Raw genomic sequence first — 25454 nt, 5'->3', positions numbered from 1 at the left:
GTGGTTAGAGATGCCAGGATCCCTGTGAACTGGTGCACCCCCACCAGGATTAGTGTGCATCTTCTGGCGCGATCCACCATGGGTCAGCCCTGGGTTTAGGTGGCTCGGGTTTAAGGAACAAAGTAGAAAGTGACGGAACCTAAGTTGTAATGTAAGAATGAGGGAAAAACACAGATGCAAATATTTTGTGCTCTAGGAAACCTATTAGGAAATTACTAAATCCTGGAACAATGTAAAATATGGCACACATTCTAAAGAACAAGTGTCTATAATGATACATACATCGTACACTTTTTGTTTAAATATGAATTTAATTAAACAGAAAATTGTAAGTGGCTGTGTGAATGATGGGAAGAGGCTTCACGTTACAGAATTCACCTCCAGCAACAATAGCATATTAGACACCAGTGGAACAACTTGACCCAGTGAGCGAATTCGTGATTTCTGTTTACATCACAGCAGGATGTGTCTAGAAATCCCAGGTTAGGAATGGGGGTGGGAATAATTTTGGCTGTGAACAGACTCTTCCCAGCACCAAGTCCTTGACAACACAACCACGTGCAAATACACAGATAGACACATGACTTGAGGTTGGTAAAAACGCTAAACGTGTATACAAAGAATGGACTGTCTTTGAGACCGATCGTCGATTCAATCTCCCCATAAACCTGGTCACAAATCCTGTTCTGAAATAATTTGAGTGAAGACAGCAGGTGACGGGTTTAGAGGCATTTGGCGCACAGGCAGCTGGGAATAAGGATTGCCACACACTCTCTGCAGGCTGTGTATTCTCTCCTGTGTGGCCTCAGATTTTCCCTGGCAAGACTGTGTGCTGCTAGCCAGTGGCCATTAGTTTACCGGGGATGTTAGGTTTTCTTTTCGCCTGGGGTCTCAGACCCTGTCTTCTTCACTGTCATAGAGTTTGCTTGAACTTTGCTTTTCCCAGTGCTCGGCTTCTTCTGTTTCTGGCCATTGTTTTGAAGGGATTTCAGTCCCAGCATTTTGCAATACTTGTTACACTGGTGTAGTGCTTTAAACTGATCAATGAAGGTCATGGAACAGTTGCCTTTAAATCCTTTGTACCTGTGAGTTTGGGTGGAAGGAAACAGCTTTTAAAAACAGGACACTTTCATCAGTTTAAAAAGAAAAACTTGAAAGGGGAAACTAATGGTGCATGGAACATATATGAATTTCAGTTTTAGGTAAGAATGGCCACAGAGTCGGGCGCGGTGGCTCACGCCTGTAATCCCAGCACTTCGGGAGGCCGAGGCAGGTGGATCACGAGGTCAGTAGATCAAGACCATCCTGGCTAACATGGTGAAACCCTGTCTCTACTAAAAAAATCAGCCGGGTGTGGTGGCACGCACCTGTAGTCCCAGCTACTCGGGAGGGCGAGTCAGGAGAATCGCTTGAACCCCGGAGGCGGAGGTTGCAGTGAGCCGAGATCGTGCCACTGCACTCCAGCTTGGGCGACAGAGTGGTCTCAAAAAAAAAAAAAAAAAAAAATGGCCGCAGGATAGACACAACTATTAGTGAGGGTAAAAAAACAAAGACTGTGGAATTAAGTAAGGGAAAAGATCCACTGGCATGTACAGTGAAGATCAAAGGCCTTAGAGTATCCAAGGGTCCCAGTTGCTCACCATTGGAATGTACCAGCATTTTATTGCCCTGCTCCTCATAGCCACACTGACCAGGGCTGGGCTATTTGGATAAAACATAGATCTCTTAGTGATTGAAAGCCACCCCATCCCACCTAGAATTTCTAAATAAAGAATTTCAGAACTTTGGAACTAAAATAAATTATTTTGTTTAGACCCTTCAATTTACAGTTGAAGAAATTCAGGCTAAGAGGTCATGAGACTACCCCAAGAAAACAAAGCAAGTTGATGTAAGAGACAAGATTAGAGTGAAGCCCTCAGAGCTCACTCCCCTGGCAGCCCACTTTGTCCCCAGGAGAAGAAGAATTTTTGTCTCTGGCAGATCCTTTGTCCCCAGTAGGCTCTAGAAGGGTCCATGCTGACCCCTTGGCCAGGAGTAGTTTCAGGGGTTGTTCCTCTTGGTTGGGACATTTAAATACTTAAATTATAAATGGCCATGTTTTCATGTCCCAATTGTGGTAGGTTAGTGTGCTCCTTGAATGCACAGTTGCCCAGCCCCTGCGTCTCCCCAGCTATCTGCAAATGAACAAGAGATCCATCAAAAACTGGTTGAAGGTGCCCTGGGTTCTGGGCAGAATGTCAAAGGGTAGTAGGCTATTGCAGCTTGTTTAGTAGCTAGAATAGTGACCCTGCAGGTCTTCCTGCCAGTCACCAGAAAATCCCCAAATCCCACGCACACACTCAGTCCAGTCACAGCTCCTCACAGAGTGCGGAGGAGGCCAGTTGAACATAGTGCCAGCCACATACCCTCCCCAATAAGTGGCATCTCCTTGAGATGTCCAAGGGTCCTCCTTGTCACCGCAGATGAGCTTTGTCAAAGGAATTTTCCTTCAACGTGAATCCCATGGGGATAAACACTTAGAAGCAGCACATATATAAATCTATAAGGTCTACGTTGGATCCACTCAGCCCCTCCCCATCAATGCATTCTCCACACTGCCACCAGAGTAACCTCTACAAAACATAAGTCATGTCATCTCCTGCTTACAATCCCATTGCTGTCAAAACAAAGACAAAATTCCTGAACCTGCCTGTGATCCTGCACTGTCTGACTGCATCTCCCAACCCATTGACCTCTTCAGCCATTAGAAGTATCCAAGCTCCCTCCTCCCAAAAGTTTCTGCTTGCACTATTCCCCCTGCATGGGATGTTCCTTCCTCTTTTTTCTAGATAAGTCTTGCTCACTTTATTTATTTATTTTATTTATTGAGACGGAGTCTCAATCTTGTTGCCCAGGATGGAGTGCAATGGTGCAATCTCAGCTCATTGCAACCTCTGCTTCCCGGGTTCAAGTGATTCTCCTGCCTCAGTCTCCCGAGTAGCTGGGATTACAGGCACCCACCACCACACCTGGCTAATTTTTTTTTATAGTAAAGTTGGGGTTTCACCATGTTGGCCAGGCTGGTCTTGAACTCCTCACCTCAGGTGATCCACCCACCTCGGCCTCCCAAAATCCTGGGATCACAAGCATGAGACACCACGCCCGGCCCTTGTTCACTTTAAATTCTCAGCTCATTTGACCTTTCCAACCAAGTCACATCTCCCTGTCATAGACTCTCCTGGACTGTGCACCTCCTCTTTGTGGCACGGTCCCACACACAGTCTGACATCTGTGAATGGATGAGATGGTTAATTTCTGTCTCTCCAGTCACTGTAAATTCCGTGATGACAGAGGTCAACACTCTTTGCTCACCACTGTACCCCAACACCTAGTCCAGTGCTTAGGAAACGGCAGAAACTCAACAAATAGAGGATGATTGAAAAAAAGAGTGGGATGCTTTTATTTTAGTGGTTGTTCAGAATGCATTTTCATTTGTCTGTTCTTGTGTTGACCTGTATCCGTGCTGTGTGCTTTAAAAATAAAGTCACATGGGAGGAAGGGACAGCAACTTTCCTACCTCCCTTCTCTAGAGTGCACCTAGCCAAGCACTGTGCTTGAGGCTATGGATTCAACAGAGAACGCGCAAGACATTGACCCATGTTGTCCAGTGAAGAAGACAGATATTGAAGCATTACAATGAAATATGATTAATACGATGCAGGGGAAGCATTGCCGGCTGGTGAGCCTGGACAATAATTGGTGGGCTTAGTTTCTGTCAGTTTCCTGATGTCCAAAGTGTGAATAATAATAATGGCCACTGAGGCGGGTGGATCACAGGGTCAACAAATCACAACCATCCTGGCCAATAATGGTGAAACCCCAATCCTACTAAAAATACAAAAATTAGCTGGGTGCAGTGTCGAGAACCTGTCATCCCAGTTACTCAGGAGGCTGAAGCAGGAAAATCATCTGAACCCAGGAGGCAGAGGTTGCAGTGAGACCAGATGGCGCCACTGCACTCCAGCCTGGCGACAGAGTGAGACTTCGTCTCAAAAAAAAAAAATAATAATATTAATAATAATGCCCATAGGGTTGTTGAAGGGATGAAATGAGAAAATCCATAGAAACCATGTAGCTCAGAGCATAACACAGTAAAGAGTCAAATGATGTTGATCATGTCGTTGTTATAATTGTCAACATTACAACTCATGCAACGGATGCGGGCTTCCTGTGGAAGAGACTTTGAAGCTGATAGTCAAAGCTGAGGGATTTCCCAGGTAAAGGATAGGGGCAGAGGGTGCCTGGCATTCAGGACCAGTGACATGTAGGCCCCAGTACTAAACGAAAACAGGGGCTCCTTGTTCAAAAAGTATTAAGAATTTCAAGACAACAAGCACAGAGCATTAAACCAAACACAGGGCCCTTCTGAGTGTGAGGTCCTGTGCACAAATTGCACATGCACGAAACTAGCCCTGCCGGGTGGGGGAAAGTGCTGGCATGGTTGCTTAATAGGGCCAAAGGCAAACTGGCAAAAAGAAGTCTGTAATGCTGGCCTGATGCGGATTCTGTAGCTGATATGATTCAGGAAATCAGGCCTCCTTCACTGGCTGGTAGAAACTATAAAGGTCAACACACCTGGACTGAATGGGGAGAGTTTTTTCCCTACGCAATCCAAGCAGGGTTTTAAGCCCTTAAGGGCGTGAAAGGTTTCCTTCCTCTGTGAAGCTAAAGCAGCAGCCTGCAGCTCCACCCTGCCGTGTCTGTTACAAATCCAGCTGCCCCTCCTCCTCCTGGCAGGGGACCCGCTCTGCCCGTCGTGGGAGCCCACGGTCCATGGCCTTGTGAAAAATGACTTGGTTTCTGAAAGCCAAGCTTTCTCATTGAAGAAAAGGTCAACCAAAGAAAGGAGTTGAGTCTGGCAGAGTGGGAAATCTTCTACTGCTAATGGTATCATTTTTACATCTCTATCTTCCTCTACTGGGGCTCCCTGAAAGGCTGAAATGTCAGCCTGTCAACGTTTCCTGTGTGCCTGAGCCCTCTCTCCTTGGTGGGACGCGGGGCCAGCGCGGCCTGCTCTGTCAGACAGGATGGATGGCTTAATCCCACCCGCCGCTGGGGGCACCCGGGTCGCTTCACACCAACTCCTGAGCTCCTCAAACTGGGAATGTCACGCGTGGGCAGGGGCAGCTTCCTTCTCTGAGCACATTGGAAACAAGTTCCGGTCATTGGCATCAGGACTGCCTCGAGGCTTTTCAAATTCAGACAACGTCTGGTCTCTGCAGAGAAAAATAACTAATTCACACTGTGACCTCCCAGAAAGATCACCGCTTGGTCCTGAAGCACTCGCTTGCCAGCAGGTGTTAATGCCAGGTCAAAAGAGAGCCCCTGTCTAACGGTTCCCACCTCTGGAACGGAAAAAGCTGAGCTGGGTCAAAGGAGCCTGACTTCCGGGCAGCCCCGGGTACACTTCTTTCAGGAATCGGCCTCCTTCTCCACCTCCACTTAACCTCTTTCTTTAGACCCTCGCAGAAAAGCTGGAGTCAGGCAGCAGAGGTTTGGGTGGCTGTTCCTGGGCAGGGTGAGGCCAGAGAGCGAAGGCAGCCCTGCACTGTCTCGGAGACCCTTTCTCAGCCCTTAGCTACCTTCAAGCTCCAGCTGCAGTGGGCTCTCTCCACACCAAGAGAAGACATCTCTCCAACCTCCTCCCTACATCTTCTTGAGAACCAGACACCCCTCTCAGAGTTAGGGGTGCATGTGCCCATCCTTCTCTCCACAGATTATGATCTCTCTCAGGACACTGCCTTATGCCCGGAACTCCTGTCCAGGGGAGGCTTTTCAATAAATGTTGAGGGAACAAATAAATGGGGACCAGCCCCATCCTCAGCACTACCTAGTCCTGGTCCTACTCTTGTCTCCACATCACATTTCTGAACATCTCTTTCTCTAATTTTCGACCCTCACCTTGGCCTGTCAGACAATGTTGAACTTCCTTTCCCCTAGCTTTCTCAGGTGCAGATTTTTTTTTGCTACCTAGCATTTACAGAAATTACAAATCTTCCTCCTTTCGCAATTTGGTCTCTGTCTCAGCCAGGATGTTGGGCTGCTGCTTTGACCCATTGTTCTCACAAACTGACAGCCATCACCAAGGCCATTGCCCTTGCCCAAGAAGAAAAATAGGGCAACACCGTTTGTGTTCTTAGACTGATTATTCCAGATTCATTCAAAGGACATGAATTCAATGACGTCAAGCTCTCCTCTACCCAAGCAATGGGAAATGGAGGTCTCCCTGCTTGTGACCCACCTTGCATGTGACATGTGCCACCCGCTGCCTCGAGGATTGAATCTGGAGCTGCAGAACATCTCTCCAACAGGATCACCATTGCAGAAACTCACTATCCTTTTCATGTTGGATAGATGTAGGGGGTTGAGTAGCATCCTTGCCCACCCCATCCCCAAAGTCATGTCCTTCCCAGAACCTCAGAATGTGACCTTATTTGGAAATCACGTCATTACAGATGGAATTTCTTAAATGAGGTCACACTGGAGCAGGGGAGGCCCTCAATCCACTGTTACTGGTATCTCATAAGAAGATGACAAAAGACAGAGACACACAGGGGGAATACCATGTGATGTTGGAGACAGAGGTTAGAGAGATGCGTCTATCAGCCAAGGAACTCCAGGGATTGCCAGCAAACCCGGAAGCCAGGGGAGAGGCATGGAACAGACCCTCCCTCAGATCCTGTAGAAGGAGCCAACCCTGCCAGCAACTTGATTTCAGTCTTCCAGCCCCCGGAACTGTGAGACAATCCATTTCTGTCATCGGAAGCTCTTGGTTCATGGTCATTTGTTATGGCAGCCCTAGGAATCTAACACAATGGAATAAAGAATCTTGTATTTGAGATCTTTTTCAAATATTTTCATTTAAAAAAATCTTAACTTTATTGAATTTTACTAAATGGGTCTTTTTATCCTTAACCTCTAATTAGTATAATTTTTTTGCCCGTCACTTGGATGTGAATCTATCCATCGGATGTGAATCTGTCCATCCTCTCTCACAATCTCCAGAATTGGAACACTAAATTTATTCCACTCAACAGCATTGTAATCCCAGCACTTTGGGAGGCTGAAACAGGAGGATCTCTGGAGCCCAGGAGTGCAAGACCAGCCTGGGCAACATAGTGAGACCCTATCTCTACAAAACAAAAACCAAATATGAACAGCATTCAGTATAGTCTTTTCTCAACTATATTCCCCCCTGGATGAGAGTGGTCCCTACGAATGACCTCGAGACCCTATTAAAATGCTGATTTGGATTCAGTAGGTCTAGAGTGGGGTGGAAGGTTCTGGCATTTCTACCAGGCTCTGGGGGGTATTGATGTCACTGGTCCAGGGACCCCCTCTCCTTTGAGCAACAAGGAGATAAACTACTCAAAGTGTTCAGTGATCTACACTCATCCCTATTTGACTTTGGAAATGTCTTTAAACTGGAACACAAGTATATCTTATGTTTATGAAGTTAGTGTCAAACAACCTGACAAAGTCACACTGAAACATCCCACCTGGGGAGGAGCTATGGAGGCTGTTTCTACAGTCCTGCCCTCACTCAGCAAAGATTTATTCAAGATTTGCTATGTGTTAGAAACTGTGCCAGGCTGATGTCTTGCTTGAAAACAATTTCTCTCTCCTCTCATCCTAATAATGAATGGTATAGCCTTTCAGACTCACACAGAAATCACCAACTGATAGCAGCAGGGTGACTGCTCTCTCTCTGGGATCCGCTCACAACCCTGCTAGACAATGTATTGGCTCCAAAAACACCTGGAGAGCAGGGGTGGAGGAAAGTCACAGAAACTTCCAGCCCTGGCTGAGTTGGAGAAACCAAAGTTCTTGGCTGGCTTAATAAAGGAAATGAAGACAGGCAAGGCAAACCTACTGAGAAGTTTTCCTGCACTTTGGTAACCCATTAGATGCCAACCAGAAGCTGTGTTGAACACCTTGAGTTTGAGATCTTTTCTGAAGCAAATTTTCATGCAGAGGGAATGGCTACGAGGACAAGGAATTCGAGGTCAGGATGGGGGTGAAGAATTGAAACAAAGCCCTGGTCTGATGTGTGATGTGTGTGTGTAAAATAAAGCCAGGCTGGACTTAGGCTCTGCTAGAACAGACTGTCACCTGTGTGGAAAGGGAGGGACACTGGGGAGCCGTTTCCACCTGGAAACAGTAAGAGATTCCTGAAGTGCCACTCATACCCCTCATTTTTCATGTGTACTTATTGATTTCTTCACTGATCAGGCAGCAGCTGTGTGCCAAACACCGTAGGGGAACTAAAAGGGATTAATTAATAAGCAGAGTGGCACTTTCCCAAAAGCGGCCATCTTGGAGCAAGCTGTCATATCTCAGCGGGAGGAAGTTCTGTGGAAACCCAGAGGGTGCCATTTTCACACTCCTGAGCAGATTCCTACAAGATCTCCTAGATCAAAGACAGCTTGGGGTTTATCTGGCAGAGGGAACAGCATAGTAAGGTTCAGAGGCACGTTCTGAGCAAGAGCAGGCGTTCTGAGGGGAGATGCTGTCAGAGGATATGTGAAAAGGTTTCAAAGCCATGCTGTGCCATTTCTCCTGTGACATGCTGGTTTCCAAAATACGTTCTCATGAGCAACAGTCCCACAGGAGTCTTTGAAATTCTGTGGTGTAAATGCTGTGAGAAACGCTATATGATATCTCTCCTAGGTTTGGTATGGGAGGTAGCTCACGCCTGTCATCCCAGCACTTTGAGAGGCCAAGGCGAGAGGACTGCTTGAACTCAGCAGTTCGAGACTAGCCTGGGCAACATAGTGAGACCCCACCACTGCAAAAAAAATTTTTTTAATAGCTGGGTGTGGTGGGTGTGTTTAATAGCTGGGTGTGTTTTTTAAACACCTGGCTCTATGTGAATTAAACTCTTTCTGTGTTGCAATTCCCATCTTAAGTAGCTGCAGTTCCAGCTACTTGGGAGGATGAGGCAGGAGGATCACATGAGCCCAGGAGTTCCAGGCAGCAGTGAGCCGTGATCAGGACTCTACACTCCAGCGTGGACAACTGAGAAAGACCCTGTCTCAAAATAATTGTAATGATAATAATATCTTTCCTTGTCCCTAAGACATTCAAAATACACATCAGCTCTTTAAAGACTCTATGAAGTCTCACACTAAAGAAGCCTCCTGGCCGGGCATGATGGCTCATGTCTGTAATCCCAGCACTTTGGGAGGTCGAGGCTGATGGATCATGAGGTCAGGATATTGAGACCATCCTGGCCCCATCTCTACTAAAAATACAAAAATTAGCTGGGCGTGGTGCCGTGTGCCTGTAGTCTTAGCTACTCAGGAGGCTGAGGCAGGAGAATGGCTTGAACCCAGGAGGCAGAGGTTGCAGTGAGCCAAGATCGTGCCATTGCACTCCAGCCTGGGTGACAGAATGAGCCTCGTTTTCAAAAAAAAAAAAAAAAAGAAAAAGAAAAAAAGGAAACCCCCTAAACTTATTCAACCCAGGGTTTCCCAAAATTGCTTGACAACAGAAATCTTGTTTCACATAATTACTTTGAAAAGCACTTTAAAAATTCATGGAGTTTTTGAGGGTGGGGATGTGGTAGCATAACCAGATCTGTGTTTTCTAGGGAAGTTGTCCCCTGAGGATGTCTACAAGGTGACCTTCTCTTGGGGCAGGTGACCTTCAGCAAATGATCTCAACAAAATGCCATCTCAGCCACCACTGCCCCTCCCTGGGCCAGTCAGGGGAGCCTCCAGGCAATTCTCCCCAGCTTTCCACCTTGTCCAGGTGAGTGCAGGTCAGATCATGTCATGGCCAAGCAACTGCTTGGATGGCCCCATCTCCCTCTGAACAAAGTCTAGCCCCTCCCCTTGTTTCCCGGCACTCTCTGCCCTTCTTGCCCAGTGCTATGGCTGCTCCCTCAGTCCTCAGTTGAAGCCACAGTCCCAGCTACCCCAACAGAAACCAAGTCCTGGCCCTATCTTCCCTCATCACCTCTCTGGCTGGAAAAAAACAAAAAGAAGAATTCAAAAAGTTCCCTCCTTCTGCAGAAAAATGAGAGGGAGAGGAGGACAGAAGTGCCCCACCTTCATGAGTCTGGTCTCTGTGTCAGATGGCAACATATTCTAGAATCCCTGTACATTTGCATTTCGCTTTTGATGGCACCCTCAACCAGGAGGTTCTGTGAGACAGGAGTCCCGAAGAAGAGAGCTCAGAGAGGAGCCCAGGGGAGGGGGAGAAGCACTCATCTACTATGCGTCCGGTTTTTGAGGTCACGTGAGTCCCATCTCCGTGAATATGCAGGAAGCACACAGTCCATTCCTTAGTATCTGAAATGCAAACTGGAGTTGAAGACAAAGAACCCAGGAGGGGGCGTTGTAGGTAGACATTCACCAAATAAGCAACCTGAGATTCACCCACTGTCCTAAGCCCCAGAGCTCTAATTCCCAAAGGACTGTGCTGGTTTTTATCTGCAAATGGGAGTGAAACCACCTTTGCAGAAATTGTAACTCAGAAAATTGTGACAGTGAAAGAGATCTGACCTAACCAACTCCTTCTTGCTTCTAACCTCCAAGCTGTCCTTGTTCTTTCCTGGGCAGAGGCCAAACTAACTTTGGGAGGAACTTAGTTTATAGTTTAACTTTGAAACAAAGACCGTAACAGCCCTTTCCCAAAACAAATCCCCTTCTTGCTTGGGAACTAGACTACCTTTGCAGGACTAACAAATTAGCCACAAGATTAGAAATTACGGTTTAAGAGTCATGCAGCTGGAGGCTACAAGGTTCTAAACCTCCCCAGTTGCTCCTAAGGATGACATCACCATTGTAAAATCTAAGCTTGGAGCTTGAGATGTTTTTCAGACCCTGCCCTTGATGCATCAACTGGCGCCTCCCAGATCAATAAACTGGCTCATGTAGTCATGTGGCCCCCACCCAGGAACTGACTCAGTGCAAGACGACAGCTTCGACTCCCTACGGTTTCATCTCCAACCTGACCAATCAGCACTACCCCTACTTCCCGACCGCCAACCCCCAAATTTTCAGGGAGACTGATTTGAGTAATAATAAAACTCCAGTCTCCCATACACCTGGCTCTACGTGAATTAAACTCTTTCTGTGTTGCAATTCCCATCTTAATAAATTGGCCATGTCCTGTCTAGGCATACAGGCAAGGAAAACCCGGAGGGCGGTTACAGGAGCCTCTGCAGGGCCACAGGGCAGGCAGTTGAGGTGAGGGAGAAGTGCGCCAGCATTCCCACTAGGTACAGGCTGTTTGAGAATTCACCATTCAGAGGAGCAGCTGGGCTGACGCTCTGGGTGGAGGTGAGGGTGGGTAGAGGCAAAGCCACATTTCCAGCGTGCTCCAAGTTGCACAGTGAGGGCTGCAGGGTCTTCCATATTGACAAGCTCTGAATCCTCACGAGGGATGCCCACCACTCTGGAACATCACTCCGCAGTTCGTTCCTCACTCTTTTCCCACAGGCTCCTTTCCCTCTGCCTTCAATCAGGCAGGGTCTCTTTAGACACACACACACACACACACACACAGAGGCAGATACACAAAGACACACACAGACACAGATATACACAGGGACACACACACACACACACACACAGGCAGACACACAAAGACACGCACACAGACACATATACGCACATACACATTCCCCACACCTCCTTTTCTAGCTACCTTCTAGACTTTTCCTTGTCTTTTGTGGACAAACTTGTTTAGTTGCTGGCATCTTAGCAGCACATTCCCTCTCTGATCTGTCACCAGGCTCCCACCTGGTGACACCGCATTGGCTTAGACGTTCCTGAAGGCAGTGATAACTTTTTTCTTGTCTATTCTGGTCTTCACCCTGTCCTGTCTGCTCAGGCTCTGTCACCCCTGACCCTCTCGGCCATCCCTGCACCTGCCTCGTGCCTCTGTCTCCCTCCTACTGGCCACCAGTCTGTCTTGCAGGGGTGATCTCGAATCTACCAGGCTTCTCTAGACGTCCTCTCTGTTCAGACTCATCTCTGAAGCTGGATGACAAGCAATGCAGCATCTGTCCCTGAGTCCTCAGGTCCTGGGAATGGACTGGGCAGGAGGACAACTAGGGAATAGGGTCAGGAGTGGGAGGAACCCGTGGCTCCCAATTCCAGACACTTCAACAGAACTGTCCTTTGTAAGACTTCTGGGCAGAGGCCAGGAGACTGCTGTGCTAGTCCCTCCATGGAGGGGGCGTGTCCTGGCTGGCTCTGTTGGGCCTGAGAGACTCCCCTACACACTGAGAGCGCTGCTTATAGTAGGATCTGCCTTGCCAACAACTGCAAAAATCACCACTGTTCCCTTCAGACTTCCCTTCAGCCTCCAGACTTCCTTAACGGCAAAGACTGGCCACATAAATCAGCCAGCAGGCCAGTCGGTCCTACTACAGAATAGCCTGACCCGATGAAGATGGGATGCAGGCGGGCTTCCAGGACAGGTGACCATGGGGCACGCGGGGAGAAGAGCTATCTGGGGCATAAAATTGCCTTTCTCAAGCCGACAGGCCTGTGAGACTGGTCTGCTGATGCCTGGCACTGGGGACTCGGCTGAAATGTTTGGTGTTCTACAGTGACAAGGCCCTGCTATGACATACTTAAAAGGCATCAGGAATTCTGTTCCAATGTCCCTTTGTTTCCTCTCCTGGCAGACTCATGCATTGCTTTAAATACTCTGCCTAGAGTCACCGCTCATGCACATAAGCCTATTCTTGGGGCGTGTTTCTTTGGATTAGATTGTTTCTTCCCACGTCCAGGTTTGTTTTGGCTCTTCCTCTCCAGGTATGGCGGTGTCTCAGCCTTGTGACTGGGCAAAGCATCCCAGGTGGCTGCCGTCCCCTCCACCTGCTTGTGGGCATTGAGGGCAGAGCCTTTCTTTTGGGACTCAGCTTGACCGAGTGTGGGAGTCTATCTTGATCTTTTCTCCTTTTCATGGCCAGGATCAGAGCTAGGCATGCAGACGCCAGTGGAGCCTGCTTTCTCAAGGCAGCTCTCCTCCTGCTACGTGAACGAATCATCCAGGCTTCTGTTCAGGGTCTCGGGAATTTGGCTTCCATGTCAGGGACGCCTGACACATGACACTCATCCTTAAGTCTCATCGTTCCTTCTTCCAAGGGTGGAAAGATGCAAGGCTGGCTGGCAGCTGCTCTGAGGGGTGCCCTTTATGGCTGTCCATATTAATCTTATTTTGGTCCAATGCTTACTGCCAGGGAAGAAATCTGCTAATGGTACTTTTCTTTGTTGTATTTCAATCTGGCAACCGGAAACTAGCTTTTTAGGGGAGACTACAAAGGGCAAAGTATTGGTTCTGGTGCCCTCTGGTGGTTGAACTGCAATCTCGTCGCCTGCCCCAGGAACTCCCCCACTGGCTGGAGAGAAGCATGAGTTTGCAGGTCGGCTCCGCTGCCTGGGTGGCTTTAGATCGGTCTGGAGTTGGTTAGGTTACGTTTCCAAATCTCCAGTTATAAAATTAGGCATTTTTTCCTTGTGTAATTTCCAATCAGAAATTTGTTCAATGGTCCAGTTAGTATCTTGGTCTGTCTAGAAAATGGATTACTGGATGTCAAGACAGTCTTACTTGCCATACTTTGTAACCTGAAATTTTTGTACCCAACATTTGCCAAAAGATTGAGGTGGCTGAGGTACAGGGGATGTGCTTCTAGACATATTTATATCTCTGGCTCCCAAGAGAAATACGACATACTCCTGTTGTAAGGAACATACAACGAAGTAAAGTTGAATTAAAATTAGTAAGTCATGACAATTCTCTATTTTATTTGATGAGATTAAGACTAATTACTCCTGAAATAGGACCATAACCTTTGACTTCATTGAACAAGAGAGCAAAACAGGTTGCATGACTGGGGTGTCAGCAGCCAAATATGTGGTCCTGATTGAGACATATGGGAATATTTTTTTTTTTTTTTTTTTTTTGAGACGGAGTCTCGCTCTGTCGCCCAGGCTGGAGTGCAGTGGCGGGATCTCAGCTCACTGCAAGCTCCGCCTCCCGGGTTTACACCATTCTCCTGCCTCAGCCTCCCGAGTAGTTGGGACTACAGGTGCCCGCCACCTCGCCCGGCTAGTTTTTTTGTATTTTTAGTAGAGACGGGGTTTCACCGTATTAGCCAGGATGGTCTCGATCTCCTGACCTCGTGATCCACCCGTCTCGGCCTCCCAAAGTGCTGGGATTACAGGCGGGAATATTTTTTTTAATGACACACAGAGCACTGCTTCTTATGATGGTGCTATTCCTCCAGCTGAGCCATGCCAGGTACCAGCCCCCCCATAGAACTTGCGACTGTCCCTTTGCATCATGAAAGAACTAAGCTCACGCACAGTTGCTTGCTAAGAATCAAGAGAACTTCCTCAATCAACCCTTATTCTTCCATCTTCTCTCCTGCTCTCTGCAGTCTGTGATGCTCGCCTTCCTTTCTTCCCCTGGCTCATTTGCCTCCCACCTGGTCTTTCCTGTCTGCAAAGTGCCGTTGAACTTGAGCCCTTTCCAAGTCTGTTCTCATGATTTAGCTCCCTTTTGCAGCTTTGACATTCACTGGAGAACTTTTTCAATTGTGCCTCGGCCTCCCAGCATTGAGGATCTGCCCTTCACTTTGGGGTGCTGACTTCAAGCAGGAAAGATTTCTTGACTCCTGCCTGCAAGCAGGCTGCCCCATGCCCCATGCCTCCTCACCTGTGAAGTGAGGAGGTCGGACTTGATCACTGGTTTCCACTCCAGAGGGGTTCCCAGGAGGTCTCTGAACCACCCCTTATGCTCTGTTTGGAGAAGTTTTCCCTTTTCATCAGTTTTTCAAACTGTGATTCTAAGATATATTTCTTTTGGGGGAAAAAAAAAACTGTGGCTTAAAAGGTAAAGCTTAAAGAAAAGTTTTTTAAAAAACAAAGGAAAAGAGGCCGGGCGCGGTGGCTCATGCCTGTAATCCCAGCACTTTGGGAGGCCGAGGCGGGTGGATCACAAGGTCAGGAGATCGAGACCATGGTGAAACCCCGTCTCTACTAAAAATAGAAAAAATTAGCCGGGCGCAGTGGCGGGCGCCTGTAGTCCCAGCTACTCGGGAAGCTGAGGCAGGAGAATGGCGTGAACCCGGGAGGCGGAGCTTGCAGTGAGCCGAGATTGCGCCACTGCACTCCAGCCTGGGCGACAGACCGAGACTCCGTCTCAAAAAAAAAAAAAAAACAAAGGAAAAGAAGATCTAATATCCTTGCCAAAGCTCTCAAACACTTCAGAATCTCCTCCTCTCCCAGTTCCTGCTCCCTGGCCTCTCCTTGGGTGGGAAGGCAATAAGTAAGTAATACTTTATAGATAGCATTCTGTACTGGGCTCCAGCCATCAGCGCTTCTAATGGGTCTTGGGCAGCTATCCCAGGCCAGATAAGTCATATTAAAGCTGAGAACAAAACCAAAGGATTGGATTTCTTTTTCAATCAGGAGAAAAAAAATATATACCATTTGAAGCTCCCGGTTGGTCTGGGTTCCTGGAAGCTGTTGACTTGCTTTTAAAAGATGTCTTAAATAATCACGACCGTCTTCATTTTTGAAACTTCTTGGGCAGGTTTCTTTGTTTTGGTAGAGAGCTGTTCTAAATAACAGCATGAAATTTGCCTCCTCTAGTGTCAGGCTAAGACATGAGGAGGGAAGGGAAACTAATATTTATCTAGCTCACTTCCAGTTTCAGGGGCTAGGTGTAGATTAACTGGTGGAATACCCAGGGCAAGCCAGAGTGTCCCGATGCTGTACATCACTGCCTTTAAGAACTTAGTCGCATGCCCACAGTCACACAGCTGGTATGACGAGAAGCCAGGATTCAAACTAGGGCTGGCTGATGCTTGCATCTGTAAGGTTCTGCAGAGCACATGGAGCCTGGAAAGGAAGTCTCCATTTGGAAAATCCTTCTGGGGTCCAAAAGCCTCCATAAATAGGACACCATATAATTTATCTTCTAAATGGGTTCACTTGTTCAGGATAAATGCTAAAGTGTATGGGATGTGAGGACCTCAGGCATAAAATGGTACCATCATGGGGAAACTGGGATAGACGTTCATCCCCCTCATCCGGTAGGCTAGGCACATTCCTACGATGCCGAGAAGCAAGGCTACTTACTATCAGGAGAAACAGAAGCGGCAGCATCACAGTGTGAACTGGGTCTCGCTCTAAATCCCTCGCTCCTTCCTCCCCACTTCATCATAACCCCTCCTAACGCGCTCTCTTCACAAGCCCAAGGACACGCCCAGTTCCCTGAAGTGTATGCCAGCCAGGTCTCCGGTGAGCATGGGGGAGAAGCCTGGAGACAATTCCAACATAAAACTTCATCATCACTGAGCCACCGCAGGGAAGAGGTCCAAACCGCATCCTGGTTCTAAAACCCAACTGGAAGCTTTGTGCAATCAGCAAGAACTTCATGAATCAGACTTACTGACCTGGAGGTTAAAAGAAAGAGCGAGCCCCTTCCTACTTTTTCAGATCCCTCTACTTCTCTCTGTCCTTTAATGAAGCTGAAAATTAGCATATTTGTTGGATCGTGGCTGACACTGATGGTCTGAAGTAGCCAGAAAGCTCCCATGGATAAGTTGTTCTCAGCCTTGGGAAAGTAAGCTGGATTCATCCCACCACGTTATTTTCTGTGTTTCTGATGCTTTGACATCTTGGGCCTTACTGGCCCTGGAGAGACTCTACTCCTCTCAGGGCTGCATGTTCCTAGAGATAGTAAATGATCACTTTCCAGAGAACCTTTCATATATATGCAAACCAACCAATCCAGAACCACACTCCTAATACGTCCTCTGTGGACTCTCATACTGGGGCCACTATCCACCTGCCCTAATCACCCCAGTGCGGGTACCAGACACTAGGGCCAGCCCTATGTCCCAGAGACTGCTGGAAAATGTCAAATTAGCCAATCCCAGACCTGTTTATCCTCCCTCACCTATTCCTTCCTGAATAAACCATAATATTTTTGCCTGTGTTTTCCCCTCACTTCCTCTACCTCCCAACTGGCCCTGGTGTTTCCCAGCATGGCCCCTGGTGGTGTGGTGCCCCCTCTTGGGAGCTGTGAGTAACAAACTAGCTTTTCAATGGCAACTGTCTCCTGATCTGTTGACCTTACGATACCTCATACTAACAAAACCTACATTTTGAAATGGAAGCCATCCCTTCCAAAAGTCATGAGCACTCTTTTCCTCCCCCTTACAGACGGTCTCAGTACATAGGAAGAGCAGGAGCGGGCAAAGGCGACGGCGGTTCCAACACGGAATTGCATCTTCACCAAGAACCACAAATGGCTGGCTTTCTCCTCAGTGGCAGTCAGGTAAAGAAGTGGGAAGGGGCAGCTTGTTAAAAAGATGCCCCAGTAAAATGTGATCATAGCATCATCTTCTGTGTGTGCCTCACACTAAGCAAAGCACCACTCTATATTAGAAAAATAAAGCCATCATCAAAAACAGGTAACTAATCACAGCTCTGCCAGAGACGTTGCCTCCTATGATTATCATCATGGGGGTCTGTGAGCTGCCTAAAGTCCTTTTTGGGGAAAAATTAATTTGAAATATACAAATTGAATTCACTGCATTCAATTGCAAAAACATATTTTTCAAAGAAGCTTTTAATAGTGAAGATATTAAATGTAAAAGAATGGAATATTCCAGTTAAAAGGCATCCAAATAATGCCAGCATTTTCTCCCCATGGTACTCCTATTGGTTATTAATCTTGAAATGTGTCTGCAAGAGTTCTCATTTGTTTCCAAGTTAAGAAACAAACGTGCTCCCCTGTGACAACAAAGTCCATAAATATTTTATATAAGTGAGAGAAATGAATTCATCCCAAGAACATTTGTCATCTGCAGTTAGGTCAAGAAATTCACTTTGCCCACCTCAGCCTGACAGTGTCTGCCTGGAAGGTGTCCTTAGCCCAGTGTTAAATGATGCACACTCTATTTTTTCCTACTCACCCTTTAGCCAGCGTTGCTATGCCAACGTCAGTTAGCTTCATTCCTACACCTACAGGAAGAGAAAACAAAGATGGGAGTTTATGTTACTCAGGGTCCCTCAGAAAGATGGGTCTCTAGCCCAGGGAAGGGGTAATGACAGCTCCTCCTCCTTCCCCTTCCTGCACAAACACCTGAGGCCTCTTTCAAATACGCATCCAGCTTTAGGCAGGGACCATGGGGAAGGCAGCAGTTAGCGGGACTCAAGTCTCATGTGAGCAGACAACCCAAGCCATCTCAGCTCCAGAAATGAACTCCTCTGCCTGCCTGGCCCACCCACCCCATGACAAGGAGGGAGCTGGCCACTCTGAAAAAATCTGAGGCCCAGTGCTTGCCCCGTAAGCTCTCTCCCCAGAAATACTCTGACTTCGGCTTAGGTCTGGCTCCCCATTCTTCAATGAAAGTGGAAACCCTTACATGGTGGAAAGAAGAGTAGGCATGGCCTGGGATGGTCAATGCCAATAGCAAGAGGGTTTGATATGGTTTGGCCATGTCCCCACCCCAATCTCATCTTGAATGTAGCTCCGACAATTCCCAAGTGTGGTGAGAGGGACCCGGTGGGAGATAAATGAGTCATGGGGTGGTTTCCCCCATACTGTTCTCATGGTAGTGAATAAGTCTCAGGAGATCTGATGATTTCATAAGAGGCTTCCTCTTTTCCCTTGGCTCTCATTGTGTCTCTGGCCTGCCGCAGTGTAAGACGTGCTTTCCGCCTTCCACCATGATCGTGAGGCCTCCCCAGCCACGTGGAACTATCAGTCCATTAACCTCTTTTTCTTTATAAATTACCCAGTCTTGGGTATGTCTTTATCAGCAGTGTGAAAATGAACTAACACAGGGTTCAAGGGGCATGTGTTTAGTTGAAAGTCAAACTTCAGATGCGTGATTTCTCATTTCCATAAAGATCGTTTATCAATCCAGGACTGAAAGTTTTCTGGGTGGTCAGTGTTAGGCCCCGGGAAACAATCTTGAATTCTACGTAGACGCTGAACCAATGGCCTGGGGAAGCAGACATTTGGAACATGTGGTCCTTGGGCTCATCCTAAACGCTACCCGCTAAACCATGGTGGGGGTAGGTGGGGGATACCAAAACCAAAACAATAGAACAGCTACCTGAGCTTCCCACTCTGGTTCAGCAAAGAGCAACAGGCACCCATCGCAAGCATATGGAAGCCTTTTCTCATCTGCCTTTCCAGCAGGAGGGGTAGGGAGGGTAGCTAGGCAGCCAGGGAGGCAAAGGGAATAGACCATCCCACTGTTTTCCACCGTGAGGAACGACAAGAGCTGCCATCCCCTTCTGTAGTAGAGAGCGCCACCCTCCCTCACTCTACCCGCAGTCTCAGCCTGCATCCTGAACCTCTCCCAGGTCTAGTGGAAAGTAAAGCACTTCCCTGATGCCCAGAGTGTGGATTCCCTCTTGGCCTTTCCAGAATCTCCACGCCCTGACCATGTACCAATTCCACTCCTGTCTCCCTAGGGTGAGGCTATGGGCACTTGCTCCAATGCAGTGGACCTCTGCCAGGACCTTACCCATGCAATCTAGTGATGACATTTTATCCCAGGGCCCACAGTGCCACCCCACCAGTGCGTCTGCACCTGCTAGATGCCTGGGTCCTGCCTCCCGTGCTCTTGTCCCTGCATCTTGGGCCCCATGGGCCAGGCTGTGAGCACTGGCATTCCCCACCTCCAGCAAGTAACTTGCCCATGGAGGGCCCTGGCAGCCTAGAAACCAGTTTGGGCTGTGGAAAGGAAAGAAACTCAGCATCCCGCTAAAGCCAACCATGAGGATCAGATCTGCTGGCCACCTACTCCATGGTTCTGAACCCATGTGGAGTGCTGCTTCTGAGGCCCAGGAAAAGACAGCTAAAGAGTTAATGCTCTGATTCAGCGGTATCCGCTGGGAGCATGGCAAAAACACAGGACACGTTGGGATTCAGGCTGGTTAGTCAGACAGAAGCCATGAGGCCTGCTTTTCTGCAGTGCACCTGTGAGCTACATTAGACACGGCACTTTGGGAGAACCAGTGACCATTTTAAAAGTCTCTTTTGCAGTTGGTCACTAATTCATCTCATTCTTTCAAAGCTGCTAATAACTCAAACATATGTAGAAATGGTTCACATAGCTTCCATTACAGGGACTATGCTTTGAAAAAAAAAAACCCACCAAATTGCAAAAGCTCTCACTGGACATCTTATTTCATGGAAAATTGTATTTTAATATTACAGTTCTAAGCCACATGGAAATCCAATTTGAAAAAGTCATTTGGCAAAAGGTCTTTGAACTTGGAGAATTGCTTTCCCTTGTTTCCCACAATTACCAGCTGTCACTTACAGTTTAGAAAGACAGAATATAATTTTTAAAAGAAAACTTCCCTCTCTCAGGTTAATAATTTGCCTGCAATTCTGTCAAGGTTATTAAGAACCTCTAGAGGCTAAAGTTAAATCCTAGTGTGCAGCTATCAAGCTGAGTTGGAGATAACAGTAATCTACAGGTTGTTTCTAATAGAAGAAAGGAAATGAACAGCATTAGAAGTTCATTCTCCAGAATTCGAGGTCTTGAGTGTTTTGGGTGACAGCTTGTTAGCAAACCTGGTAGTCTCACCAGTATGCAGGTCTCAGGTCCAAATCACAGGCTCATCTTTTACCCCGCAAACCTGGCACAATCTTCTAAACAAGCAAATACAGCCAGGAGGAGTTAACTTTTAAAAGTCCAAAAAGGTGGTGATAGAATTTGAGTTTAATTCTAATTCCAATGTCTCTGTAAAATTATAAAAAGTGGAGTTGCCTTAGAGAATAGATGTGCTGTCTCATGCCACAATGACAATGACAGTAAAAATATTTTTTGTCCGTCAATAGAGAGTAAATAAACACCATTACTTAACACCACACCACCATGTTAAACCACGCACATCATTTACAGAGAGATGTGATATTCCATTACTGTTGTTTACTAGTACCTGGAAGTGAAACTAACTGTGCACGAAGCCCTGGGTACTGCTTTTCAACGGAAGAGCTATATTTAATACAAAATTAATTCCCAAGGAGAAAAGATGGGGGACAGCAGCAATTGCACAGGCAGAGTCTAAATAGAACAAACAGCTGTCTGTTAAGACCATATATTTTGTGTGTGTGTGTGTGTGGCAGCAGTCTCTTCCAAGAGCGAAGCCTGACTTAAATTTGCAGATTGGCTTCATCTGCAAGGCAGTAATGTTGCATTTCCCAGCTGGCCTGCAAGGAGTCCTTCCAAGGGCTTAGGAGGAAGAACAGTACACATACCAGAGCCTTCTTACATCAGGAGAGACTTGGAAAGGTCTGGAAGTAAATATCTTGCCAATTTGCTAAATTGTTATTTGTGGAAAGAACTTGGAATTCAGAGTCAGAAAATGTGGGTTGGAGTCTTGGACCCCTCTACTTACTAGCTGAGTGACAGCAGACAATTAAATCACGGTCTCCAGGCCTCAGTTTTCTCATCTGTAAAATGGGGATCATAATATCTTCTCTGCAGGGTTATTATGAAGATTAAGTAAAAATAGTAGAAAAAAATGAATGGATACGAAAACTGATGAAATCCAAGTAAAGTTTTTAGTGTAGTTGATTATATTCTGCCAGTGTCCATCTCTTGGTTTTGATAATATACTATACTTATGTGAGATGTCACCATTAAGTGAATCTGGGTGAAGCGTACATGTGAACCACTCCATATATTTTTGCAAATTCTTGCTAGTCTATAATTATTTCAAACTAAAGGCTGGGGCACAGTGGCCCTGTAATCCTAGCACTTTGGGAGGCCGAGGCAGGAAGATCACCTGAGTCCAGGAGTTCAAGACCAGCCTGAGCAACAAAGTGAAACCCCATCTCCCCCCCTACACCCCTCCCTACACACGAAAGAATTAGCCAGGTGTGATGGCACACTCCTGTGGTCCCAGCTACATGGCAGGATGAGGCAGGGGGATCACTTGAGTCCAGGAGATTGAGGCTGCAGTGAGCTGTGTTTGCACCACTGCACTCCAGCCTGGGTGACAGAGTGACACCCTGTCTCAAACAAATTTTAAAAAAAATGAGTTAAAAAAATAGGAACCATTTATTATGTGGCAATGCTGCAATTAGTGGTTTACTATCTCATTTAATTCTCAAAACAACCCTGTGGGAGGTTACTGAAGCAGGGAGAAAGGTAATTTGCTCACAGGCTACCAGGTTGGAAGTGGCAGTGCAGGGAACAGAACCCCAAGGTGGTCTTGCTCTTCAACACCATGTAATAGCTAGAGCTTGAGATCCTCATCTGGGACAATGTTTGACATTTGGTAGATAGACAATAATACAGTTCAGATTTTCTTAATAGCAAACGGAAATAGGGAAACTCTTGCGGCAGAAGCTGCTGGTGCCTTACCTATTGCCCTCACCCTAACCACTTCTGTGCACCTGGCTCCACTTCTCAGTGCCACACCAGCATTTCTCTGCCTAAGAACTTTCTCTGATCATGTTTTTTATCCAGCTTAGCTTGCCCGTGTAGGCAGGTGACAGGTGCAGGGGAAGTAATGCCCCCACCCGGAGTAGCCGCCAGCTGGTGATCCTGGTAGCTGGTGCATACACACCCCGGCTCCCTCACTGAGAAGTGTGCTCTGCAGGGTTCCCCGCAGATGTGAGCTCCAGCACCCATGGCAGTCACTGGCTAATAATAACATACTCCACCAGCCTCCTTTCCTTCCCCAGTGGCACTTCCCTACTCCTCTATTGGCGTTTCCTGGGATCCCCTCTCAAATAAGCCATTTGCACATGAGTACCTGTCTCAGGTCTGTCTTAGGCGAAGCCTAATGATGACATCTCCATTCCACAGAAGAAATGGTATTCCTAAACAGTTGTGTATATATTGAAAACATGCTATACATTCAGCAGAGGAGCTTAAAATCTAAAGCATTCTAAAGACTCTTTTGTCTATTGAGAATGGAATACTACATTTTAATTTATCTTATGGTAGATCTGGATTTGGGTATACATTGCTGAGTCTAGGCCTATTGAGGATATAACAGTAAAGCCACTCTCTGGTTACCTGTTGTAATGGGAAGGCATTATTGGTATGAATTATTAAAATGAAATGAACTCTAGGCACAGTGGCTCATGCCTGTAATCCCAACACTTTTGGAGGCCAGTGTGGGAGGATCGCTAGAGCCCAGTAGTTTGAGACCAGCTGGGAAACTGTCCAGGACCCTGTCTCTGCAAAAAACAATTTTTTAATTAGCCAAGTGTGGTGGAATGCATGTGCAGTCTCAGCTACTCTAAAGGCTGAGGCAGGAAGAATACTTGAGCCCAGGAGTTCAAAGCTGCAGTAAGCTATGATCGTGCCACTGTACTCTAGCCTCGGTGACAGAGTGAGACCCTGTCCCCCGCCCCAAAATTTTTTTAAATAAAAATAAAATGAAATGGCCATCTGGCTGGTCATTTCAGGCTCTGTTATCGAATCTCATTTCTGATGAGGCATCAGTAACACCTTCTGCAGGCAAAGGTGTTTAAAGGTACTCAGCAGGCCTCTCCTTCCTCTCCTTCCCCTCCCTCTCCACCCACAGGAACGTCTCTGGCCCACGGCATCCCTGGAGCCCAGGCTAAGCTGCTCTCCTCACCCTGCATGTCCGTCACCAGGAGGCAGCCACTTGTTTTCTGGTACACCCAGTGCTGGAAGGTGCAACACTTCTGACCAGCTTCTGATTCTCTTCTCAAGAAGTTTATTTCTTTCCCATCCCTGATGGAATACTTCACAAATTCTCCAATCAGCTCCTCCTCCACTGTAGCATACGGGATATTGTTCTCAGGCCGATGGATAAGAAAAATAGGAATGATCCTGGCAGGGAAGAGAACACAGGTGCACATCGAGGTCTCCACTGGGAAGAGAGGCTCCTGCGGCATTCTTCCTTCGCCTGGAGCAGCAGGGAGTGTAGAATTTGTCCCCAACTCTGCTAGGTTTAGACTACAAATCCATCCAATGACTTTTTAATGGGTAAGATATGTTTCTGTGTTTTATTTGTTGTTATAAATTCCTCCTTGGGAGGGGGGTTAATTGCTCATGTAGAAATGAATGTCTTCATTGTAGTCATATCTTAATGACCCATCAATCAATGACTGTAATCTATCTATCAATTCACCCATTCATCTACTCATGCACCCATCCATTTGTCCATCCATTCATCCTTCATTCTACTCACCCTCCTCTTCCCCTCCCTCCATCCGTTCCTTCATTCCATCTATCCTTCCTTCCTTTCATCCATCCAATCCATCCATCCATCCATCCACCCACCCACCCATTGATCCTTCTTTCCTCTCATTCAGTCAACCAATGTTTAATCAGTGGCCTGTATGTGTCAGATGCTCTTCCAGATGCTATTCCTCAAAACAGCAGTAAAGAAAACAGAGGCTGTGTTCTCAGGGCTCTCACCTTTAAATGAAGGAGACTGACAATAATCAAGTAAATGCATGGTGCTAAGTGCTAAGTGGGAAAACCCAGCAGTGAAGAGGAGACAGGGGCATGCAGTGGAGTGGGGCAGCTGTCTTATGTAGGGATGTCAGAGCAGCCCTTGTTCATGGATAAAGAACAGTTGAGCAGAGGCCTATAGGAAGTGAGGGGAGCCATGAGGACATCGATGGTAGAACATTCCAGGTCGAAGGCACCCGGAGGAGAAATGCTCAGGGCAGGAGCACTCCTGGTGTGCTGCAGGAGTGCAGGGAGCCAGGGAGGTTGGCAGAAGTTGGGGGAGGCAGAGGGGACAGGAAATCAGGCCTTGGAGGACCTCGGAGGCCATTTGGAAAACTTTTCCCTTTGTACTGAGTTGGATGAGAAGCCACTGGAGGATCTGGGGCAAGGGAGGGACACGACGAGATTTCTGCATGACAAAGATCACTGCTTCTCTGTGGAGAATAGGCCAGGGGTGGGGCAGGGAGACTGGGGCCAGGTAATGATGTCCAGGGAGCTGGAGAGGTGATCAGATATGGGATGGAGTTTCCAGCATTATCCATTTGCTGTCACATCATCCTACATGATGATTTCCTACCTGTCCCTCTCTCTTAAAAGCACCTACACCTCCTCCCCCAACCACACTCTCATCTTCCTGTTTCAGTGTGAAAACTGAAGGTTTGGGAGAACCTCTAAGTGCTGTCATGAGCACATCCATATTCTCACCTCCTGGTCTGTGCCCACGCACTGCACCCTCTTCCTACACGATGCGCCATCCCTGCTCCATCCTGAACCATCTCCTCTACAGGTGCCCTGGTCCCCACCCCTCTCAAATCCTCCAGGTATTGCTCCAGCAGTTTTCCCTCTTTCTCATCCATCAATAGTCCCTCTACAGAATCATTTCCAAAAGCCTAGCAGCACTCCGTGATAACTACACAGCATGGTGACCCCACAGCCCACCCCAACTACTGACTCACATTTGACATCGAAA

General features: G+C 47.3%; 1 protein-coding gene across 1 annotated transcript in view; it reads right to left on the bottom strand.

The window, feature by feature from the left end:
• Positions 1–291: 291 nt before the first annotated feature.
• ALPK2 (alpha-kinase 2) overlaps positions 292–25454 on the bottom strand; it is a 128951-nt gene continuing 103788 nt past the window's right edge. Inside the window, exons 10-12 of the mRNA XM_011971703.1 lie at positions 23640–23857; positions 17990–18038; positions 292–1083 (exon numbers count right to left, since the gene is read on the bottom strand). Of these exons, the coding sequence (XP_011827093.1) occupies positions 867–1083; positions 17990–18038; positions 23640–23857 (484 nt within the window). The 3' untranslated portion in view covers positions 292–866. The remainder of the gene's footprint in view (positions 1084–17989; positions 18039–23639; positions 23858–25454) is intronic.

The sequence above is a fragment of the Mandrillus leucophaeus genome, unplaced genomic scaffold (genome assembly GCF_000951045.1).
Source record: "Mandrillus leucophaeus isolate KB7577 unplaced genomic scaffold, Mleu.le_1.0 Scaffold124, whole genome shotgun sequence".
Classification (NCBI taxonomy): Eukaryota; Metazoa; Chordata; class Mammalia; order Primates; family Cercopithecidae; genus Mandrillus; species Mandrillus leucophaeus.
The sequence above is the reverse complement of the archived record's forward strand: the minus strand, read 5'-3'. Positions and strand labels throughout refer to the sequence as shown.